Consider the following 16,117-nt stretch of genomic DNA (forward strand, 5'->3'; position numbering starts at 1 on the left):
AACCAATTGCGTCGCATATTGAAAAAGCGACAACTGTGTAATTTCGTCACTTTTGATAATCAGTAAAACACATAAGGCGACAACTGGTTGCGACAACCCAAAGTCGTTGCATTTTTAATTCAGCGAGAAATTTAGACTTTTTACGACAACTTTGGGTTGTCACCGATAACAATTTCTCTTGTAGTGTTTGCGTTTCCATGAAATTCTTAACTTCAGTCGCTACTTCACACGTACAAGTAGGAAAGGAACAGAGAACATCCTTTTCATCCCATAGGCTTTTGAGTTTTGTGAAGAAGGAAGTGACTGAGTTTGTGCCCTGCTCACATTCATGTATGGCGTTCTCTATATGGAACAATAAAACCGTATTAGTGTGGAAGAATCTCTCTTGCAACTCTAACCACATACCTCTTGCATCCTTGCAATGGATGACACTGCTCGAGATGTCTTTTGACATAGCTCCTAGCAACCAAGTTTTGACAAGGACGTTGCATCGGTCCCATTGCAGTTGTTCATTAGGATTGTGAGTCCGCCTTTTTAGGGTTCCATCAATAAAACCCTTCTTGTTTTTGATGGTGAGTGCCATGGTCATTACGTTGTATAATTGTCTTCCATCAGTGGTTGTGAAACAAGGACAACACCTGGTTGGTCCGAATGATGGAGGAAAAGAGGATGATTGGAATTCTCCCATGGTTCTGAGGTCTTGGAAGAGTTCGAGCCCTTGCCGGGTTCAATGAGTCTCTGCTCTTCGTCATCACCAGCCATGAGGTATTTGTTTGTATGAAGTTCTAGGTCCTCAAAAGCAATTGCTCTGATACCATAAAGATATTTGTAATAGTAATTAACTTCAATCAGTTTTACATGGTGCCAAGTCTTACAACATATATACAGTTTACATATGATACGATCCACTATTCTAGGACCTATTCTAGGTAAGTTGTTTCAATGACAGCAATTACAGAATGTCATCAATCAGTTGTGATTCTTTCCTTCAATATTATTTGCCTCGCATGAATTATATCTCTCTATATAATTATCATGTCATGGGAGATAACCTTGAAAGCACACGCACTGATGTCTCTACTTTCTTTAATGATTCAACTGGCGCTTTTAGGAGATCAAAGAGAAAGTGGCAGATATATAGATATTATGAACGGGATGATGATGAAGATGATCTTGATGAGTATCTAGATTGTTGCAATGGATTACTTCTGTTACTGAAGTCGGGAACTTAATTATCAGTTCTACGTGTGCAACCCCATCACCACACAACAAGTCCCCGTACCTAAAGCCTCGGTCCACCAAAACCATGAGCATTTTTGTACTGCCTTGGCTTTTGACCCTTCGGAATCTCCTCATCACTATAGAGTTGTGAGGATTGATTACTCTGAATCCGTCTCATCAAACTCAAACTCATCCCTGCTTGATATCTTTTGGTCTGAATAAGGACAGTGGGTTAGACATAGGTTGCAGCTTGACCCAGATTTTACTGAGGGGTTTGAGAAGGTGAAGTTGTGCAGGCAATTTGTTTACATGCGGGGCAAGTAATACAGCATAGCCATGTCATGGAAGCTTTTAGGCATTGACCTCAAAACTATTGAAGCTTCGACCCTTGAACTTCCTCTTCATGATGCCGATAAGACCGGAGCAATGGGATGTCTCGGTGTGTCGATGGACCTTCTATGCTATATAAAGTGTATGCATGATACTTCTGATGATCTGCACGATCTGGTAGTTTGGTACTACGATGATCGTTGTGAATCTGGTGAATGGATTCTCAGATATAGTGTTTCTTGCTGCTTGTTGGGATGTGCAATTAAGTATCAAGGGTTTAAGTATGATGATACCGTGGAGCCTTATGCTATAAGTTCAAGTTCTGATGTCTTGTTCTTTGGCACTTCCAATTTGATTTGTTGCTACCATCTCAAAAGCGAAAAGATCAAATTCGTGTGTCATGCAGATTGCTGTACAATAGATACACCCGGTAATTTCTGGATATTGCGTTTCTTCGTACCTTTCTTCCAGTTCCGAAAGAGAAATAGCGGTTCTACTGTCTTGTAAGTTCAAATATCCCTCTCTCTTTCTGGCTCTTTTATTGTTATTTTTTCCGTAAACCTGTTATATGTGTTAAGAGATGGTCAAAGTCAACAGAGATAATAGTCAAAGTATAAATAGGGATTCTTTTCCTCTACTGATTCTCATCCTTTACCGTAAGCAATTAGGTTCTTTTGTAAAAATTAAGTAACTCAGATATTTCTTTGCTTCCTCTGTTTTCTCTTCATCTTCCTAGTTTCAGCATCTTCATCAAAAACTCAACAATATGGTCTTTGGTTCTTTTACTTTTCTACCAAATTAAGCCTGCCTTGAGTTTTGCAACTTAATTAATTAACCCTCATTGGTTACAAGTTTTAAAAGATTAAACATACCAATCGATTGTAACTTAGATCCATAAGAAACTGGTCATTTAGATAAGGGACTCCCCAAATGACTAACATGTATATATAAGTTCTCTGGAATTAATTGAAAAACTGAAACTAACATGTTGTAATTTGCACTCTTGACCTTTGTTCATATTTTTCCTATGAAACAGACCAATGGTTTCAGATGACATAGAGATTTTGACTGCGGAAACAGTATGCGAAGAAATGAAAGATGATGAATATGTTGAAGTGATAAACGTTAATTTATGTGATCGTCATGAAGAGCCATTGCCGCTGTTGATTTATCCTAGTGAAATTACTGAAATGCATGTGGAGTTTAGTCATCCGGAGACTTCAAGTTCCGATGAAGAATGAAATGCTTTATGATCGAGTACATTAGTTGTGGAGGTGTTTCTACTTTTTAACCAGAACATACTTGGGACTGTGTGCCAACTAGCTATGTCCGCTCAGAATGTCAATTTGAAATTAATATATATTCTTGTAGAATTGTTGGATTGATGAACAGAATTTTATTTGCACCTACGTACGTACCTTGATGAAGACATCTTCGTTCAGCTCGAACATGGAGATGGTATGCATTTCTGATCAATTGGCCGGCCCCTTATGATGCTCTGAGATTCCATCCCTTGTCAAATTCTGGTGGTCCGTTTACGATTCGGGGGTGGAGCTCCCATTTCTTGCAATTTGGGGTTTTTGTTTGTTGACAAGATTATCCATTGCTCCTTCTTAACCCGTGCATGGCTGTGGAACTTAAACTCGCAATTACTTTTTTCTTTTTCCTCCTAGTGTAGAAGTGAATGAAAAGAGAAATTTTAAATAAACACCCTCAATTGCTCAATGCACATCCCTTATATTTTTTGTCTCATTTTTTCATCAAACTTCCATCTATGCCCCTAACTCCTCATTAAATAAGTAAATGAGAAAAAACTTTTTTTTTAAAATTAGGTCGGCTATGTATCATAAATTTTTATTTAATTACATTCTTTTACTACAATTGATTTAGTGTGGAATTAATTAGTAATTAATTTGGGGACCTATCAATATGGTAGTTATTGATTATTTTTCTTCTTTTTTACATCAATGAAGTTGGTATATATATCGCTGAAAGATTGAATAACTTAACTTTCTTATCTTGGTTGTTCTTCAAGTTGAAAAACTTGATGCATTTAAGATTTTGAAAGATTCAATATATGACAATTGTAGACACCAAAAATTTAATGAAAATAAATTCATTAAATAATTCGGTCAACACTCAAAATTATGACTGAACAAATTTAGTCGGCATGTGGGTCCCACAAAATGTCCACGTGGCTTGTGAGTCAGCAAAATCACACAGACTCAGAGAATGACACTTGGCGACACATGAAAGGCCCGACGGCAATAAATGAATTTGCTCCGGCTAAATCAATTGATATTAAAACGGATCAATCAAATTAAATAAATTGATTCCAAGTCAAATCAAGTATTAAATCTTGTCTGCTGATTAGATATCAATTTGTAATCAGGACGACAATCAGTCATCAAATTAATTGGCTGATTCCTTAAATAGTCGTGATTAAACCAGCTAATTAACGCTGATTGGTTTGATTATGTTATTAAGGAAAATGTGATTAAAATCAGTCATTAAATTGGTTGGCTAATTCCTTAATGATCGTGATTAAATTAGTTAATTGACGTTGATTAATTTGATTACGTAATTAAGGAAAATACAATTAATTACGTGTCATCATGTCATTCCAAATTGGAAGAGACGCCGACACTATAAATACCCCTTCTCAAATCAAGAGAAGGACTTCAGCCAGAAAAGAGAAGAAAATACTCTCAAAATTCCTGAAGCCTCCCAAGCTCGTGTGAAGAACCCTCAAGCTGCCAAATAGCCGGTTCATCACCAACCTCAAGCCAAAGCACTCGTCACGTGTCGACTCTCGTGACCATCTTCCAACTCAAGATCAAGCGTCAAGCCCTTGAGTGAAATTCATCGTCGGAGATCGAATCAGAGGATTACCATCGGAGATCGAATCAGAGGATTACCAAAGATTGTAACCCGCACTTGAATTAATAAAATATATTATTTTTGTACACGTGTCTGTATCTTGTTTGCTTTCAGATTTTCGTGTTTACAAATTGGCACGCCCAGTGGGACCTCTTTGCCTCTCATCTCCTTCTCCATAAGACGATTCCAAACAAATCCGTTCGAGCAATGGCTTCCAAGAACATTCAAGTCATCCCGAAGAACAAATCCAAGACAACGACCTCGAAATCGAGCAGCAGCTCATCTGGTCACGTCACTCGAAGCATGGCGAAGATTCAGCCTACAACATTTGTGGCTTTGCCATCTAAGCCTCGCCAACCAATCATCACCCTAGAAAGTCTAGGGGCAGGGAAGCATGTCCCTCGAAGTGAAGAGAGACAAGCTCCAAACACAAAACCAAGGGAACGATCATTCTCACCTGCCTCGGATGATCACTCAAGCACTGGATCATACCATGGAAGTCCTAATGCTGAAGAAAAGAACACTTCTGAGATGCAGTCAGAAGGTGCGTCTCACCCCTTAGCAATGCAAGTCATGATGACTGGGGCAACCACGCTCGAGGAGCAAGTAGCTAACCTGATGGAGGCGGTTCAAAAGCTCACCAATACCGTCGAAGAAAAGGATATGCAGATTGCTCAACTTTGGAGTAGGCTTGAGAAACAAAATGATGAGGATTCTGCTAGGATTCCGTACAAGGATGACAAAGACAAACAAGAAGAAACGTCAAAGGCAAATGACAAGGACGGTGATGGTCAACTTGGTTCTTTGTCCATCCAGCAGCTGCAAGACATGATCAACAACTCCATTAGAGCTCAGTATGGAGGTACCTCTCGTGATTCCCTCACATATTCCAAGCCATACACAAAAAGGGTGGATAGCCTGAGGATGCCCTATGGGTACCAGCCGCCCAAGTTTCAGCAATTCGAGGGGAAGGGCAATCCAAAACAACATATTGCTCATTTCGTCGAGACTTGCAACAATGCAGGAACGGAGGGAGATCATCTTGTTAAGCAGTTTGTACGTTCATTAAAAGGCAATGCCTTCGAATGGTACACTGATTTGGAACCTGAATCAATCGACAGTTGGGATCAGATGGAGCGTGAGTTCCTGAATCGTTTCTATAGCACTAGACGTACAGTGAGCATGATGGAACTTACTAGCGCCAAGCAATGGAAGGATGAACGCGCAATTGATTACATCAACAGGTGGCGTTCGTTGAGTCTTGATTGCAAAGATCGACTGTCAGAAGTATCTGCGGTGGAAATGTGCATCCAAGGTATGCACTTTGATTTGCTATATATTTTACAGGGAATCAAGCCCCGTACGTTTGAAGAGCTGGCTACGCGAGCACACGACATGGAGTTGAGTATAGCTAGCCATAAAGGGAAGAAGGAGTCAATTGTTGACCAAAGAAAAGACAAGGTCTTCGGAAGCAAGTTTGATAAGGCACCGAAGAAACCTACAAAAGAATCAATGGCTGTCAACATTGCCCCAGTCAAAATCTCTACACGAGATAAGGAGGTTATGAAAGCAGAGCCAACTCGCACCTACGACAGAACAAAGCGTTCGTTGAAGGAATGGCAACAAAAGACATATCCTTTCCCAGATTCCGACGTGGCAGGCATGTTGGAAGATTTACTTGAGAAAAAGGTGATAGAGCTCCCAGAATGCAAGCGGCCCGAGGAAATGCATCGTGTCAAGGACCCGAAATATTGCAAGTATCATCGGCTCGTTAGTCACCCAGTGGAGAAATGCTTTGTTCTGAAAGATTTAATAATGAATCTCGCCAAGCAAGGAAGGATCGAGTTGGATGTCGACGATGTTGCTGAGGTAAACTGCACTACCATCGTGTTTGGGTCATTCGAGCCTGCCCCGTTGCCTCGTCTTCCAATGAAAGCACCATATCAGCTTTCGAGAAAGCCATGCATGAAGTCAAAGTTGGAGGAAGTCAGGCCAACCCAGCAAGCGAGCCTCGCACCTGTTGCAACCCCTAAACTCGACTCAGTTGTTGATGACGAGGGATGGATACTTGTCACTCGAAAGAAGGCACGCAAGAGCCCATCGCCATGTGTACCTATCACTCAAGCAAAATATAAGCAGTCACAAGAAAATCGTCAGTGTCTCGAGAAAGATAAGACAAGATTTGTCAAAGAAATGGGCAATCCTTTTGTTCGAAGACCTCATGGTCTGGCTTCGTCAACAAAAGCCTTTCCCAAGAAAGGCAACAAACAAGAAGAAGTGAGAACTGCCCACATGACCACAAGCTACGAATCTGGTTCGAAGGATTCTGCCAAGGCTGAGTCAAGCACAGTCAATACTAACCAAACGTCAAAGGAGAATGAGGTGTTGAAGCAGCTAGAAGACCTACCATTTCACTTTAGCATCCCTGATCTACTACAACTACCAAAATCGACGAGAGGTGCTTTGGTACAAGTGTTGATTGACATGGGCAAGAACTCCACAGACATTAACAAGGTGAAACTGAAGGAATGTGTCACGTGTGTTGCAGATTGTGATGCCATCCACTTTACGGATGAAGACCTTCAGTTAGGCTCTAAGCCGCATAATAGACCTCTCTTCGTGTCAGGGTATGTGCGAGATCAAAAGATAAACCGCATGCTTGTAGACGGAGGGTCTGCTGTAAACATTATGCCTGGGTCGATCATGAAGCAGCTTGGCATCAATGTAGAAGAGTTATCTCGAAGTCGTCTCATGATTCAAGGCTTCAACCAAGGGGGGCAAAGAGCCATAGGCATGATCAGAGTAGACATGACAATTGGAGAAATGAAGTCGAACACTTTGTTCCATGTGATCGAAGCGAAGACCTCCTACAATTTGTTGTTAGGACGACCGTGGGTTCACGAAAATGGTGTCGTCCCCTCCACTCTTCATCAATGCTTCAAGTGGTATGATGGCGGAGTAAAAACGGTAGCAGGTGATACTAAGCCATTCACTGAAGCTGAATCTTACTTTGCGGATTCTAAGTTCTACATGGATGATGAAACAGTAAAGGAAGTTCTCCCAGTTGGAGTACCCTCTACAGGGAAGACTGCAGAGGTGCGTAATAAGGAAGTGGAATCCAACATGGCAAGAAATTCCACTGAGGAGCCACATAAAGTTTCGTCCGAAACTAAAGTGACAGCTTCAAAAAACAAAATCAGCTCCTCTGCTCCAGTTCTTCGTTACGTGCCAAGGTCTAGGCGAAAAGAAGGGGAATCTCCTTTTGTAGAGGCAAATGAGCAAGAACGTCCTCGAAAGCTAGATGAGAAGGACGTAGAATTGCTAAAAGAAACATCAACCATACCGTTGACGAAGTTGAGCAACGATACACCTACCAAGCAGCCGCTAAAGGGATTTGTCAAACCGATTCAAGGCAAGACAGAACATGGTACCCTTCCTGGCAAAAGGACAAAGGAAGGATTTGACCCTAACGCTTACAAGCTGCTAGCAAAGGCTGGATATGACTTCGGTTCGTCAAGCAAGGAAGGTGGCCAAGTCATCCCTGGTAAAAAGGTGCATGAGCTTAATGAATCTCAAAGGAGGTTAAGAGAGCAAGGACGCATAGTTGACCCTGCTAAAGCAGGTCTTGGTTTTGTACCAGGCAAACCAATTAAAATTTCAGGAAGAAGAAAAGTTGCAAAGGCAAGCACGCAACACATTAGTGTTGAGATAGTAGAAGAAGAGACTCAAGGATCTGAAACTGCCCCTCGCGTTTCTGCACTTGATCGCATTCGTCCAAATTCTCAAGTTGCGATGCCTGAACAAGTTGATGAGCTGGCACATCGAGTCTCTGTATTTGATCGTGTCGATACTTCAACAAGCCGAGTCTCAGTTTTCAACCGCATCACCCAAACGACCACTCGAGCTTCCGTGTTCAATAGGTTGTCATCTTCCGATGAAGGAAATAAGAAATCTGAGTCAGCCCCTCGAAAGTCGGCACTTGAGAGGATACAAGCACCCAAAGAGCAACAAAAGCAAAAGAGAAAGATGATCGACGACCAAGGAAACAACAAAGAGATCCGAAGTCTCATTCCGTCACGCATGAAGCGACGCTCTGTGTTAGAGGTGAGCTCAAGTGAACAACTCAAAGTGAAGGAGCACACCATCATACTCACTGGCCAAGTTGATGGCAATAGCGAAGATGAGATTGTACAATCTGCCTATCATATCACGGTAGCAGAAGCAGAGGCTTTTGAAGAAGATGACTATGATCATTCTGAGGATGAAGTAGATGAAGCTCCTCCAGAACTTGAAGACGGGGGCAAGCTACTGTCGACGAGCTTAAAGAGCTCAATTTGGGAACTAAGGAAGATCCAAGACCTGTCTTCGTGAGTGCTTCGCTGAGTCCCGAAGAAGAAAAGAAATACTATGATCTGCTGCTTGAATATAAAGACGTCTTTGCATGGACGTACAAAGAAATGCCTGGTCTTGACCCAAAGGTAGCGGTTCATCGTCTCGCAGTTAAGCCTGAGGCTCGACCGATCAAGCAAACGCAACGACGCTTTCGGACAGAACTCCTGCCTCAAATTGAAGCTGAAGTTGATAAGTTGATTGCTGCAGGTTTCATTAGAGAGGTTCAATATCCTAAGTGGATTGCAAACATTGTTCCTGTCAAGAAGAAGAACGGACAACTCCGTGTGTGCGTGGACTTCCGCGACTTAAATGATGCGTGTCCAAAAGATGACTTCCCTTTGCCCATCATTGAACTCATGGTGGATGCAACAACAGGGCATGAAGCTTTTTCCTTCATGGATGGGTCATCTGGGTACAATCAAATCAGGATGGCCTTAGAAGATGAAGAGCTTACTGCGTTCCGTACTCCCAAAGGCATTTATTGCTACAAAGTCATGCCATTCGGGTTGAAAAATGCTGGTGCAACATATCAACGTGCTATGCAGAACATCTTCGGAGACATGCTTCACAAGTACGTGGAATGTTATGTCGACGATTTAGTGGTCAAGTCAAAAAGGAGGACGGATCACTTCCAAGACCTAAGAAGGGTGTTTGACAGACTACGCAAGTACCAGCTCAAGATGAACCCCCTCAAATGTGCTTTTGGAGTTAGTTCAGGCAAGTTTCTTGGATTCATTGTGAAACATCGTGGCATTGAAGTGGACCAGTCAAAGATTAAGGCCATACAAGACATGCCTGAGCCAAGAAATCTACGCGAGTTAAAAAGTCTCCAAGGTCGGCTTGCTTTTATTAGACGGTTTATATCAAACCTTGCAGGCCGGTGTCAGCCATTTAGTCGACTTCTGAAGAAGGATGTGCCTTTTGTATGGGATGAAGCTTGCCATAACGCCTTTGAAAGCATAAAGAAGTACTTGGCAAACCCTCCAGTGTTAGGTGCACCCATTCCTGGGAAGCCGCTTATACTCTACATTGCTGCTCAAGAGCGATCACTCGGGGCACTTCTAGCTCAAGAAAATGAAGCAAAGAAGGAGAGGGCTTTGTATTACTTGAGTCGAACTCTCACAGGACCGGAACTGAACTATCCACCGATAGAGAAAATCTGTCTCGCACTCGTCTTCGCCATACAAAAGTTAAGACATTACATGCAAGCTTACACAGTGCATCTAGTGGCGCGAGCTGACCCAGTCAAGTTTGTTATGTCACAACCCGTCTTGACAGGGCGAATGGCAAAATGGGCACTACTCCTCAATCAGTATGAGATCATCTACATACCGGCCAAAGCGGTTAAAGGACAAGCATTGGCTGACTTCCTAGCGGATCATCCTATTCCTGCGGATTGGGAGATTTCAGATGAGTTGCCAGATGAAGAAGTCTTTAATACAGAGGTCCTCCCTGCTTGGCAAATGTTCTTCGATGGGTCTTCACGAGCAGATGGAGCAGGAGCTGGTGTGGTCTTCATTTCTCCGCAGAGGCAGATATTGCCTTATGCCTTTACTCTTGGTGAGTTATGTTCCAATAATGTTGCTGAGTACCAAGCGCTAATTATGGGACTACAAACCGCAGCTGAAATGAAAATCTCAAATCTAGAGGTATATGGAGACTCGAAGTTAGTAGTTGATCAATTATTAACTGTCTATGAAGTGAAGAAAGAGGATTTAGTTCCTTATTTTCGGCTCGCCACACAACTCTTAAAGGGTTTTGATGTTGTTACACTAACGCATGTGCCAAGGAAAGAAAATCAAGTGGCAGACGCTTTGGCCAACTTAGCAGCAACTTTGGCATTATCAGAGGATGAAATCATACACCTTCCAATCTGCCAACGGTGGGTTGTACCTACAATCTCTGAGTTTTGGCATGAATACTCCAATGTTATCTCTGTTTACGTGATTGATGCGGATGACTGGAGGTACCCGTTGATTGATTACCTTGAGCGAAATAAGTTGTCTGATGACCCAAAGCAACGCTTGGACATAAGACGAAGAGTATCACGCTTCTTCTACTATAAGGAGACTCTTTATCGACGATCATTCGATGGATTGCTTCTTAGATGTCTGGGGAAAGAAGAAGCTGCTAAGGCTATGGAGGAAGCTCATTCAGGAGTATGCGGAGCTCACCAGTCAGGTCCTAAACTCCATTTTCAAGTGAAGAGGATGGGTTACTATTGGCCCACTATGGTTAAAGATTGCATGGAGTATGCACAAAGGTGTCAGGCTTGCCAGTTTCATGCAAACTTCATCCATCAACCACCAGAGCCACTGCATCCAACGATTGCTTCCTACCCCTTCGATGTGTGGGGACTTGATGCTGTTGGGCCCATAACTCCGAAATCCTCCGCCAGTCACTCATACATTCTAGCGGCTACGGATTCCTTTTCAAAATGGGCAGAGGCGGTACCGCTTAAAGAAATAAAGAAAGAAAATGTTGTAGACTTCATCAAAGGGAATATCATTCAACGATATGGTGTTCCTCGCTGCATCATCACAGACAATGCCAAGTACTTTTCCAATAGTGCCATGGAGAAACTCTGTGAGAAATTTCACTTCAAGTTACACTTTTCTTCTATGTACAACGCCCCGGCAAATGGGTTGGCTGAAGCATTCAACAAGACATTGTGCAACATTTTGAAGAAAGTTGTCAGCAAAACAAAAAGGGATTGGCATGAGAGAATGGGCGAGGCGCTCTGGGCCTATAGAACGACATATCGAACTCCCACGAAAGCTACACCTTACTCCCTTGTATATGGTGTTGAAGCTGTCTTACCCTTGGAGAAACAGATTCCATCTCTGAGGATTGCTTTGCAAGAGGGACTGACTGATGAAGAGAACGTCAAGTTACGCCTTCAGGAGTTGGAAGCCTTAGATGAAAAAAGACTTGACGCGCAACAGCACTTGGAATGCTATCAAGCTCGAATGTCACGAGCTTTCAACAAAGGGGTTCGACCCAGATCCTTTCAAGTTGGTGATCTAGTGCTTGCCGTGCGCAGACCTATCATTATGACACACAAGACTGGTCCAAAGTTTCAGTCAAAGTGGGATGGACCTTATGTAGTCCGCGAAGTCTACACCAATGGAGCCTACAAAATTGTGGCTGAAGATGGCCTGAGGATTGGCCCCATAAATGGAAAGTTCCTGAAGAGGTACTACGCTTGAAGAAAGCAAGAAGCCGCTCCTAGCCAGCATGAGCCTAAACTGCACATGGCACACACAAAAAAAAAAATAAATAAAAAAAATAAAAAAATTTACAGCATCCATAAACCCTTGAACTACGTGATGACTTGATTCCTTCATTGGAAGGATACGTAGGCAGCTTGGGAATAACAATCTCGAGTTCAGTCAAATCAAATAAAAATAAAGGGTTTGTTTACTATTCAAGAAGTAAATAAGTAGAAAAGTACTTATTTTTTATAATAAGTTATGACTGTCAAAGTTTGACTTATTACAAATGATAAAGGAAAATGAAAAAAAAAATCATCAGAAGTTACAAATGGAGAACAGCTCTTCACACCCAAGTCAAACCCTTGAAGCTATTGCGGTGGTTCTCAAAAGTATCTCGCAATGATTTTGTCGTCTCAAGCTCTGCAGTGGTCACCTCGGGGGTCTCTTGGATTTGAGTCTCCTCATTTTTTAGGTCGACAAGCTTCTTCTCCTGTAGTAGAAGTCTCTCGTCTAGTAAAGTCACTGTTTGCTCCAATTTTCGTTGCTCCTCCTTTAATTTCTCCAAAGACTTGAGTGTAGATTGACGATGATCAGAGTCAGCTTGACGAATTGAAGTGACCTTCGCAATTTCTGACTTTGTGTCAGCCAGACGTTGAATACGTGTGCCTGGAGTAGCCTTGCGTGAACAAGAAAGTCGTGCCAAGTTGTATTGGTCAGCACTACTCAACAATCCTTCAACTTTTCCCCTTACGGATGAAGGATCAATCCCATAATGGCTAAGCTCAGCTATCAGCTTGTCAAGCTCCCCCTTGCTGGAAAGAATGGTCTTGGAGGAGTGCTTCATTATCATATCTTCAATTTGTTCACAAACTGCAGTAGCAGCTTGTTGACGAATATCACGAAGTCTTTGGCTGGCATCTATAATAGCAGCTCCACCAAGAGAGGCCTCAGAAAAGGCTATGGTGTTCAGAGGCTTAGGAGGACGCACCATGGTAAGTGGACCTGTACATATATCATTAGTTAAAAAAAAAAAAAAAAAAAAAAAAAAAAGAGGCTTAAAGTGCAATGAAAATACACAAGAGTTAAGAATTGTACCTGTAGGGTCAATTTGCTGTGAGTCATTCTTTGCATTGGATTTTCCTTTCGTGGGTAAAGCGTAAGCCTCAAGTTCCGCTGCAGAAGGAACACGTATAGGGTCTAAAGAGGCGTCATCGTTTCCCCAAAGTGAATGACCATCAATCTCTGCACCCTAAAAAGATGGGAAAAGAACAATTCAAGTTCCAAGAAAACCAAAAAAAAAAAAAAAAAAAAAAGGAAAAAAAATCTCTCTGACGCAAGTCTAAAAAAGTTACCTCATTTCGCTGCAGCATCGGTTGCGAAGAAGTTGAGATGTCACCAAGAAAGTCAGTATTCAGAGTGAACTCAGCATTGGGATCACAATAAGTAGGGCCGAGGCTGGTGTCAGTTTTTCGACGCTTAAAGTGCACTTCACTATCATTGCTACCGCTGCTTCCACTACGCCTTCTTTCTTTGATGACAGGTTTTTTCAGCTTAAGTGGACGGATGAAAGCGACGTGAGAATCTAAAGAGTCTCCATCATCCTCTAGAATGTCGACTGGATGAGCCTGACGGTCCTTATCTGGGAGCGAAGCCCTATCAGGAAGCGCAGGGACATTGGTGCTACATTCGACTTCACAAGCAATCACATTCTGGCGACGAGGCGCAGCGCGGTTGACGTCCTTGTCTTCTTTTGCTTTCAGAGGCTTGTGCAGGGCTCTACTAGTAGGCGCTACTCTCGTCATCTTCACTGGTGTAGAATGATACACTTTAGACCACCAATCAACATAGTCTCGGGTAACCATATACTCCGTGATAGCACTCTGGATCGGCAACGTTACCTCACAGTTAGTGTCCATTCTAGTGCAAGAATCCCAATGCAAATAAATCAAAGCTAGTACGCTGGTGCGAATGTCATTCTTAAGGCTGCCAGGAATGTCTTGGACATAACCAAACTGTCGACTAAACCGATGTGGACTGTATGGCTGAACGACTCGTCGGTTATCCTGCCTTAGAGAAAGGTACCCGGATCGAAGGCTGATAAGATATATCAAGTCTAAATGGGAGATGTTACTGCGGTTGATAATCACTCTGCTCTCTGAAAATACCCTGGCAAATACACCCATCTTCACATTATCACATGTGTCGAACAAAGAAAGAGCCTGTGAGTCTCCAAAATGCCTAGCTGAAAGTTCTCCGGAGAAGCGAACCATACGGGGCCTTAGGTCGTTGGGAAGTGGAGACTGAAAGTGGGTGCCGAAGTACTCTGCTAGCCATGCATAAATATAATGAAAAGGAAGAGCAGCCGAGCAATTACCTGGATCGCTGGAAACAGAAAGCTCGTTCAAACCCTGATAGATGCTGGCCAGCACTGGTACCGCTAGGCAAAACTGTACACCCTGTGACATTTTGCTGGCGACTTTGAATACTCCTGGACGAATCAAGCCGGTGTTGTCTCCAGGTAAAACAAACAGGCACAACCAACAAGCAAGAAAAGCGGCCAAGTAGGTGGACTCTATATCTTCACCTTCTACGCCTAAGTCCTCAAAGACTGCGAGGTCTGCAGAAGTACGTTGTCGGATTTCATGGATCCTGCCAGATGGATTAAATACATTCGGGGGCGGATCTCTTTTGTTCCTGGTGCTTTTGTTTGGAGGCCTCTTGTAGCGCAAAGCTCCTCTATACCAATATCGTATCCAGGAAGTTATTTTCACCTTCTGCCCTTGGCTTTCTTTGCAGAGCTTATGGTAGGCGAGAAACAAATAACGGCAGCTCTGTTGACTCCCTTTGCTCGTTGCAGAAAGCTCTTCAGCAGCTGGGACAACCTCATCATAGAATCGTCCGGCAATGGGTAAACCTCCAAGTTGGTCCAAATCCCAGAGGGAGATAGACATTTCCCCGTTAGAAGTGTGGAGGGTATTCGTCACGGGACACCAGTACTCGCAGAAGGCTCGTATGACAGCTGCAACACGGTCATAGCTGAATAGTGAGGCGAATATAGCTCGATAGAGGCCAGTCTCCCGGGTAAGCTTGCCATTCCTGCTTAAGATATCTTCTACCCATTCCCAGTAGAACTCTGTGTAAGAGAAGCCTCCATTTGCGCGAAATGCATTGCTCCACTTCACTGAACCGTTGCGTACACGATCGCTGAGAAGCTTGAATGGGGTCTGAGGAGTGTTCTGATCATGATGCGAAGACTTCAGCAACAGTACATGCGAGTTTTGTTGGTCTCTTCCAGATCTCGGTTGTCGGAACATAGCCAGCTGGCGAGGCACTACATGAGTCCACTGGATGATGTGAGCTGAAGGGTCATAAGGAGGGACATCGATCGCTTGAGGCCCAGTCAACGATGGGTGCACTTGCAGAGTAGTTCCATCATTTTGAGCATCCTCCGGATCCTCGAGGATGGTGATTGTCCCTTTCTTGAAGCACTTGAAGAAAGCCATGGCCACGAAAGGACAGAAATCGCGATCGCAAGTGTCTGACGATGTACGCGAAGCCTAACCGCTTTTGGTGGATCCTACCACGCACAAAGGTGGAGGAATCCAAGCGTTTAGGACGTCCACGTTCTTCTCCTTGATGTCGATAGACGTCCGCGTTCTTCTCTCTGTGAGCCGCCAAATACGCGAAGCCTAACCGCTTTTGGTGGACCCTACCACGCACAAAGGTGGAGGGATCCAAGCGTTTAGGACGTCCACGTTCTTCTCCTTGATGTCGATAAACACGCAAAGCCTAATTGCTTTTGGCGGACCCTGCCACGCACAAGAGTGGAGGAATCCAAGCGCTTAGGTCGTCTGCGTTCTTCAATGATCGCCAAAACCCTACAAAAAAGAAGCAATATATATATTGACATACATATGAAGCTTTGCGACATTAAAAGGGGTGATGCCATGAAAAAGGAAAAAAATATATATATACATATATATATATATATATATATAATCATGCAAGAAGAAGAAAAGAATATGTCATGGAATTATATTTTGATTAGGTCAAGGCAGGTTATGACAATAATAAAAAAG

General features: G+C 43.0%; 2 protein-coding genes across 3 annotated transcripts; one reads left to right on the forward strand and one right to left on the reverse strand.

The window, feature by feature from the left end:
* The first annotated feature begins 8,888 nt into the window (after positions 1-8,888).
* LOC112183734 lies at positions 8,889-12,032 on the forward strand. Its single transcript, XM_024322073.1, has one exon. The coding sequence runs from the start codon at positions 8,889-8,891 to the stop codon at positions 12,030-12,032; it is 3,144 nt and encodes a 1,047-aa protein (XP_024177841.1).
* Positions 12,033-12,355: 323 nt separating this feature from the next.
* LOC121051135 lies at positions 12,356-15,679 on the reverse strand. 2 transcript variants are annotated; one of them, XM_040513152.1, is made up of 4 exons: positions 14,413-15,679; positions 13,391-14,280; positions 13,134-13,287; positions 12,356-13,040 (listed from the first exon to the last, which is right to left on the reverse strand). In XM_040513152.1, exons 1-4 carry the CDS (start codon positions 15,539-15,541, stop codon positions 12,382-12,384), a joined length of 2,832 nt encoding a protein of 943 aa, XP_040369086.1. In that variant the 5' UTR covers positions 15,542-15,679; the 3' UTR covers positions 12,356-12,381. The 2 variants fall into 2 exon arrangements, with proteins under 2 accessions (XP_040369086.1, XP_040369085.1); XM_040513151.1 differs by having other exon boundaries at positions 13,391-15,679.
* Between the last annotated feature and the right edge of the window lie 438 nt (positions 15,680-16,117).

This window comes from Rosa chinensis, chromosome 2 (assembly GCF_002994745.2).
Source record: "Rosa chinensis cultivar Old Blush chromosome 2, RchiOBHm-V2, whole genome shotgun sequence".
Classification (NCBI taxonomy): domain Eukaryota; kingdom Viridiplantae; phylum Streptophyta; class Magnoliopsida; order Rosales; family Rosaceae; genus Rosa; species Rosa chinensis.

What these genes read in the sequence shown, in the direction of transcription:
- LOC121051135 (XM_040513151.1), bottom strand. Translation starts at nt 15,541, where the DNA reads ATGGCTTTCTTCAAGTGCTTCAAGAAAGGGACAATCACCATCCTCGAG. An exon ending in CGATGCTGCAGCGAAATGAG is followed by an intron (nt 13,288 to 13,390) that starts GTAACTTTTTTA and finishes CCATCTTTTTAG; the next exon opens with GGTGCAGAGATTGATGGTCA. An exon ending in ACAGCAAATTGACCCTACAG is followed by an intron (nt 13,041 to 13,133) that starts GTACAATTCTTA and finishes ATATATGTACAG; the next exon opens with GTCCACTTACCATGGTGCGT.
- LOC112183734 (XM_024322073.1), top strand. Translation starts at nt 8,889, where the DNA reads ATGCCTGGTCTTGACCCAAAGGTAGCGGTTCATCGTCTCGCAGTTAAG.